This window comes from Vigna radiata, chromosome 5, assembly GCF_000741045.1.
Source record: "Vigna radiata var. radiata cultivar VC1973A chromosome 5, Vradiata_ver6, whole genome shotgun sequence".
Lineage (NCBI taxonomy): Eukaryota > Viridiplantae > Streptophyta > Magnoliopsida > Fabales > Fabaceae > Vigna > Vigna radiata.
This window is the reverse complement of record NC_028355.1, coordinates 19,554,709-19,562,751: the sequence shown is the minus strand read 5'-3', so window position 1 is coordinate 19,562,751 and position 8,043 is coordinate 19,554,709. Positions and strand designations below refer to the sequence as shown.

The window sequence follows — 8,043 nt, the reverse complement described above, 5'->3', positions numbered from 1 at the left end:
ACATACTTGTCTAATATATATTGTTAGACTTGTCTAATTTTTTTGTTATGCTGATCTTATTAGTGTATTGACAGATTGGTCTAATGTGTATTGCAATATTCGTTTAATAATTTTTGTTATATTTGTTTAATTAATTAAAAAAATGACTTGTCTAATATTTTTTACTATACGTGTCTAATTGGTATATAGATAAACTTGTCTAATGTATATTACTAGACTTGCCTATTTTTTTTTCTATACTCATCTAATCAATCAATATATGAACAAAATCATCCAGTGTGTATTGTTAAACTTATCTAATTTTTTTATATACTCATCTAGTGTGTTTATATAATCATTTAATCAACGCAGGTTTAATATATAAATTTAATGGCAATATAAATACATTAATGATATATTATAAGACAACTAGTTTGTTAGTTTTTTTTTCTTTTCTTTCGTTCTTACTAACATTATAAGTTGTAAGTTGAAAATAGTAAAAACTGTAAAACAAAAATTATAATATTATGAAGTAAGATTTTTTTTATTACAAATATATTTTTTAAATCTTTGAAATAAACTATTAATAAAACAAAAACCATAATATTAAGATGTGTAACTTTTTTATTACAAATATATATTTTAAACATTTGAAATGAATTATTAAATACAAAATTTTAATTTATTATGTTTTAAATATAATTATTTAAAATTTTATACGAAGTCATTCCCGTATCTAACGTAGCATCAGAATATGCATTTAATACACGAGGAAGGGTGGTTAATCCTTATCGTAGTTGCCTAACGCCTAATAGTGACCGTACTTGTTTGCGCACAAGATTGGTTGAAAGGAACATCTTTCTCTATACTTTTTTATGAGGATCCTAAANAACTTGATAAATTTGAACAAGGTGAGTTTATATGAAAAAATTATATGTTTTTTAGTTTATATTTTAAGTTTTAAAAAATGATGAAATATTTTATTTTATTTTTGTAGAGATAACCTCTCAGAATGAGGTAAGGTCTTCAAGTGCTATTAATTTATAATGCAACTTATATTTGAATATGTATTAATTTTTCAAATTTTGTTGTTTTATGGAAGAACTTATATTCTTGAGTAGAGACAATTCTTTCCTATTTATTTAGTTTTATGTCTTTTGTTTTGGTTTGTTTATGAAGAACCTATATTATGAACGAAGTGGATAAATACTACTTCTTTTAGTTTTTTAATTCAAAAATTTTATACTTCATTCCAAAATTTTACCATTTGGTTTAAATTAGTGTACTTCGATTAAAAATAGTTTAGTTCAATTCAAGATTAGTATACTTCAGAGATAGGTTAAGGTATATAATGATTCAATTCATATAGTAGTTAAATGTAGTTTAATTCATCCGAATTAATTTTTGCCAAATGTTTCAGTATGCAGGGTCCGAAACCGAGCTATCCTGATCTTCCTCAACCTCCCGATCAACCAACTTGTTCGTCTGAGAAATCCTCCCGGATACCGAACGGTGGTGTCCTGCAAAGAAAACACAAACACTCTGACGCTCAAGTGAGATAGGTCATCAAGAAGTTGAGTGAATATTATTATGTAAAAGATAAAATACCTCACCATCAATCTCCTATTTATAAACCTCACGTTCATAATTAACGCTATTAATTACCGTAAAACGTCGTATCTTCCATTACTTTCCCATCAAAACTAATAAATGCCTCTTAGCACCACCCTCATCCTGGCTTTAAGTGAATCAATCAGTCCTACCGATCTTCCCACAATTTGGTTCCACTCGATCCGATCAGCCCACCCAACCCCTTACACTACACAGACAAACTATTTTTTGGCTCAATACAGGTTTAACTGTACAATTAAGCTAATTTTGTCCATCTGTAACCTTAATCATATACCTATGCTTAATATCTTAACACTTATCATACTTATATTAAGATATACTCATATAACTACAAAGTTATTATACTCTAAAATATCAAAGTCATTTTTGACACAATAAAATCACATACATTTAAAAACACATTAAACTATTATAAACAAGTGAAGTGAAGATTCCATAATACATATTGTAAATTGATCAACCACTAGTGCAAGGTTAAACAAACAAAAAACAAAAGATAACTTGAATTTGTAGAAATAATTTCATGGGAGTTTTATAAAGATAATCTCAACCCAAGGTAGCCATAGTTGGATTTGGTAAATGGTGTGTTTATATTTCTTCTCATTTTTGGCTTCTATTTCTTTTCGTTCTTGCATAGTTGATTGTTATTATCTTTTAAAAAAAAGTGTCTTTAACAATTTTTTGACAACGTATACGTGACAGTTCGTGATGGTTGATATTTGTAAGGTATTATCAAAATATCATCATCCTTATCTTTATCTGATTGTCTCTAATATGGGTCACATTTTGAATTCGTCCAAATAATTTCCATCACGACGTCATCATCCATTTGTTTTGTGTTTGGTTACCTTACAAAAGCACGCTCTTCTTTTACTATGTTATGTGGCGTCTCTGCTGCGACACCAAACAAACATCCATTTCATGTCTGTAAAACTCCGTTTATCCTGTTGTTAACTATACCCTTTTTACTCACAAAGCGTTTGGTAGAACTTTTATGTTTGGAATTATGAATCTTTTGAGTTACATTTCTCGTGAATAACTAAAATTTATGCGATTGCTATGAATATTCTTAAGAATATAATGGCGGCAATATGATACATTCAGAGTGTTAAATTTCTTAAACACTAAAACTTACCTTATACTAATTGTCCCAGAGTTTGAAACATTTTTCAAACAACCATAGGTCAACCAGTTGATGATTGCAAGTCATTCTCTGCAAGTTTCCTAACAAATATTCTGAAATATTTTAAATTTATTTAGATAAACTTCTTCATAAAAGCTTTTATAATAAATAAAATAAAATATTTTCCCATAAATCATATAAATTAATTTTAACTTACGAATAAAGAAAATTCATTATGAAATAAACTCTCAGAAAAGTTACTTTTGTTGAGGTAATAGAGACAGGAAATTACAATTTTACATTGTATTTTACTTACGGTCAATCCTAATACCGTAAAAGAAAACTAACAGCAAGCTTGGTATTTATTAAGCTCTCCGGTGAGATGTGAATATTTAAGACACTATAATTTATCGCAGATTTTCTAGTATTAAAAATACAAGTCTAAAAGAAGAACTTATTAATATTTTGTGCATGATAATAATATAAAATACACATTAGAGGTGCAAACAACAAAGTAGCAACGAATAAGAACTTAAACAAAATTGTTACGTGTTATAAATATAACACAGTACCAAAATACCAGGAACCATAAGATGATACTGTGAAACCATGATTCCCAATACCATCTTTTCATACAGCAGACATAGTGTGAACCTCTTAAACAAAATCAACTATTATCACTTACAACTTCTACTCTATAACTTTATTCAGCATTGCCTCATGGTATCATGAAAAAGTTTTGTTAGAGAACAATAGAGCGTTCCAAGCTAGACATTCGACAGTCATCAAGCTCCATGTGAGCTTCACTTTGGAACTCAAAATGCAGTTGATTTTTGGTTGGCTACAAGTCGTTCCTGCAGTCGAGCTATCTTAGTATTGAGACAAGGAACCAAAATGCCAGAAGAGCTCAAGAATGAACCGTTTTTTGCTTTTTGTTAAAAATGGATTGCACAAGAAACTCATTGTTCCTCATGAACAAAATTATTCACTTTCTCAAAAATTCAAGTGTGGTGTGGGGCACAAGTTAAAATTTGCCAGGTCCAAGGGACTACACTCACCTACGGCCCAAATACCAAAATATTGAATACTAGAATGTAAAGACATCACGTATGCGGGTGGAGCTAGACTTTTAATGAGTAAGAAAGTTCAAGAGACTATCTTTCATCTATTCCAGCAGCTGTTGAAGGTCGCTCCATGGAGTTGTCAGGAGACACAGGAGATTTATTAGTTCCCGGACCTAATGAAACCTTCACCTGGGCTGGCCTTAGAACTCGATCTCTGAGCAAGAAACCACGTCGTGATTCTTTAATTATAATCCCTTTCTTGAATTCTGCTGACTCCTCACGTGCAATGGCTTCATGTTGCTATGACAAAAGTAAACCACAAACAGATTAAACAATTGTCAAGTCACACGTGGTAACTTTCTATAAGGTTTCATCAGAATGCCTTCAACAAGCAGGAACAAACTACAGATTTTAGTTTCAAGCTTATATTGCAATGACAACTCTCTTTAGATGGGCAAAATGAGGAGAATCAGACAAGGCAAACCTACGAATACAGCGATATTTTACACTTAACCTTTTCTGATCGGAAAATTCCACCAGCCTCCCTACCTCGTGTGTTATTATAAAATTTACACACATCTACCAATTTCTAAGTATGAACTATACCCATGATACCTCAAAATAACAAAGACGAGTAAAAAACGTCAGTGCAATTTTTCCATAAAAAATAATGCAAGTGTAATAATTAATAAGCACAAACCTCAAAGGTGTTTACCCTAGTTACCCACAGTAGATTGTATGTTTCAAGTTCAGCCTGTGTTCCTTTACCACAAGAGTTCAGTTAAAAAGGCAATGTGTAGTCTTTGGGATTGTCATGGAACAACCAATAGAAGAATCACACTAGCTATAAGAAAACTAAAAGAAAAAACCTATAGTCTGTTAATTCCCCTCTTACCTAGTAGAAAAGAGAAAATTGTTGTTGAAAAACAGAAAACAGATAAGGGCTAAAACTTTAATTTCAGCCTGACCTCGTCCAGGCGTTAGATATAACAAATTGAAAGAACTCCTGTTATTCAAGGATTATTCATATTGAAAATATTTAAAACAAGAATAACCCCACTCACATGACTGGTGAAAAAATCTCAAACAAAAATTTGATTTGATTCTTGCATAGATGATTCTCTTTAAGATCTAGGAAAGGAACAACTCCAAAGAAACATCTCATTTAATGGATTTTTTTATTAATTAATGCATTATGAGCAGTTGTGCACCTTATAACCATAAATACAAAACCAACAGGAAGTAAATAGTGATAAATTTAAAATATTGCAATACTTATGTAATATCTCCCAAAAAGCAGCTTATAAGGAAAGTTGACCTAACGGGCAAAGCTGCTCCCAAATTTAACCACTCATTGTACAAGGTACTCTACATATTTATTTGATCCACACTCCTAGAAAAATACAGATCAACGAGTGCCTTTTTAACGAAAAAAAAACGGTAAGACTATAAGAAATTATATTCTTGCATTCTCAAATCACTGTATTCCTTTTCCTTTTAGTGGTGGGTGGAGGATGAGAAAATGGTCGTCTAGCATAGAACACAGCAAAAAAAAAAACTGTGGCATCTAAATTGTTTGCAATACCAATATTGTTGGCTAGAAATCTGTCTCCAATTTTAAGGTTACTGGTATAGTAAATCCTAAATTTTTTTCTAGGGCTGTCTATTAATAAAGGAAATGACCAGTGAGTTTGGTCATCGACGAAGTAGCAAGGACAAATTGATTGTTAAAGCTTGTTCACAGCTAGAATTAAATATTTAAAGGGATAAAGGTCCATCTTAAATCTGAAAAAATGCTAGAGGGATAGCCATTATTCATAAATATATTTATATAGCTTATACCGCATACAATGCACATATAACTTCTTAAAAATAATAAAAATTATTAAAAATTCATGGCGTTCATAATAAATCATAAAAAGTCAGAGGTGTAAACACACAACTAAATGCCAATCAAAGTAAATAAAAAGTTCATAACCTTCAAAATCCAAGTCATCTTTATCATTTTCACTACACTACAATTTAAGCTTTCACTTTTGGGAATTCAAATCCCAAAAGTAGTAACCCCCGTTCCAAACAAGCTCTATCGTCTCTATTCAGAGGCCTTTTGGGAATAAACACACATCATGGCTGTCCCTGCAGCTGAGGCGTGTCACCAAAGATTGCCATTGAAAACTATTTATGATCAATGCTAAGATCATATTATTGAATTTCATCATTTACATTATTTTTCTCAACGGTTTAATTATTATTCTATCTAATTTCATTTCCTACCCAAAAATTCGTATTTCTTTATTAATTGCACTAATTTGTTAATGGAAATAAATTTCTTCAGTCGATGTAAATCCAACACTAGGTCACCATTGTAGTCAAATTATTTTCTATAGAGTAGCAATAGCAACACAACAAAAGGAAAGAAATTCTGCACACAAGACTAAAGGTGTTTGTGAATTTAACTTACCAAGGGATTAAAAGGCTTGCCCACTGTTGCTATCACTGAAACATGATGACTCCTCAGAATCTCTACAAATTGTTTGTAAATGCCTTGATAGCTAACATCAATTTTCTTCTCTTTCTCTGTTGTTGTTTTAGTTTGCTGTTTTGTTTTCTCAAAACTGTCCACCATCAACAAAAGCTGTTCAATGAGTTCTTGTTGGGCATCAGATTGGATGCTAAGTCTTTCTTTGTCGGACCTTTTCCTAAAATTGTCAAAATCAGCTTGTAATCGAACATATCTATCCTTGGAAGTAGCTTTGTCTGCTGATAAACTTGATACTTTCTGAATCAATTTATTTTTTCTAATTACCGCAGAATATATTCCCTCTTCAATCAGAGCAACACCATTTTCATCACCATTAAAAAAGGCTTCCTTGTATGCTTCAAGGAGGACCATTAAACTGGGTGATGGCTTTTTATCTTCATCACCGTCTATCCCTCTGAAATCTTTCCGGGTCTCACCTGTCTCATCATTTCTCTAGGAAGGACAAAAGAGAGAAGATTTGGCTAGGTTAGGTATATAAATACAAAATAGGCTCTTCAACAAATGAAACAAAAATATCCTACTGCACCTTAAACTTATCAAGCATCAAGAAAGCTAGTATTTTAACCACATGCAGTTCTGAAGTATAACAACAATATGTATAAAATAAAATGGGAAATTTTAAGTATCAGAGGTACAAGAAGGCAAAAAAGAAACATTGAGGATTCAATGTCTACTCAGAAATGCTAGCAACACAATTCACACTTTTTAATTCACCTCCTCTTACTATATGAAATTTATTAGAATTTACAAAGAGGAAAATGTTGACTCTCATGTTTTAATTCAATTGACTCCCAGGTGATTAATAATTTTGAAGCAATATAATGGTGTGCGATAGCAATCCTCTAATTCTATTATGAGAAAGTAGCAAGGAGAACAGTACTCGTGACAAATCCAACAAGCAGTAAATTAGAATAATTAATCATCAAAAAATGAAAAAAGTGTAAGATTTGAATGAGTGAGAACGTACAGTTGGAGGCGGATCATGAGAATACTTTAATGGGGTTCTTCGAAATGGGGTTCTTCGATTGGGAGAGGAATTTAGGGGACGTGGAAACCCACGAGATGAAAAATATATGATTTTGGGTTTTAGGGTTTGAAAGGGGTTTGAAGAGAAGGGAGTAGAACAAGGACAAGGAGCAAAGAGAGATTGATTGGAGAGGAAAGTAGCCATTGATTGATTCTCTTCTCTTGTGCTCGTCAGAGGGTAACAAAACAGAGATAGGCTGTGTTTGTGTGTTCTGGAATGCTCTTGGATGTGTATTTGTGTGGTTTCTCCGAATTCCAAACCAAGTTTCTTTGTTTTATTTTTACTTAGTAATTGAAATATTATTACCTACAAGAGACTGTCCTATGCATCATGACAAATTGCACTTTAAAATGTAATTTAATTATACAACACTAATTTTTAATACCATATTTATATATTATAATTTTATATATTTAATTTATGTGGAATTTCTATCAATATATATTAAAAATATTTAAATATAATATAATTAAGAAAAACTTATAATTATGAGTGAATTCTACTTTTTGACAACTTTAATTTTTATGTTTGAGAAAGATTTTATTGTTTGAGTAATGTCATCTCACTTTACGCTAATTATCTAGTAGGTTAAAAGCTCTTTTTTTTCCAATTTTGGTTCAGAAAATTCGTTTTGGTCCCTGAGTTGAATTTGTGTTCAATTTCGTCCCAAAGATCG

The 8,043-nt window shown here is 31.2% G+C and overlaps 1 protein-coding gene across 1 annotated transcript; it reads right to left on the bottom strand.

The window, feature by feature from the left end:
• Positions 1–3,257: 3,257 nt before the first annotated feature.
• On the bottom strand, positions 3,258–7,626 carry LOC106759772 (protein GrpE). Its single transcript, XM_014643106.2, has 3 exons — positions 7,308–7,626; positions 6,260–6,772; positions 3,258–4,098 (listed from the first exon to the last, which is right to left on the bottom strand). Exons 1-3 carry the CDS (start codon positions 7,509–7,511, stop codon positions 3,889–3,891), a joined length of 927 nt encoding a protein of 308 aa, XP_014498592.1. The 5' UTR covers positions 7,512–7,626; the 3' UTR covers positions 3,258–3,888.
• Positions 7,627–8,043: the final 417 nt, after the last annotated feature.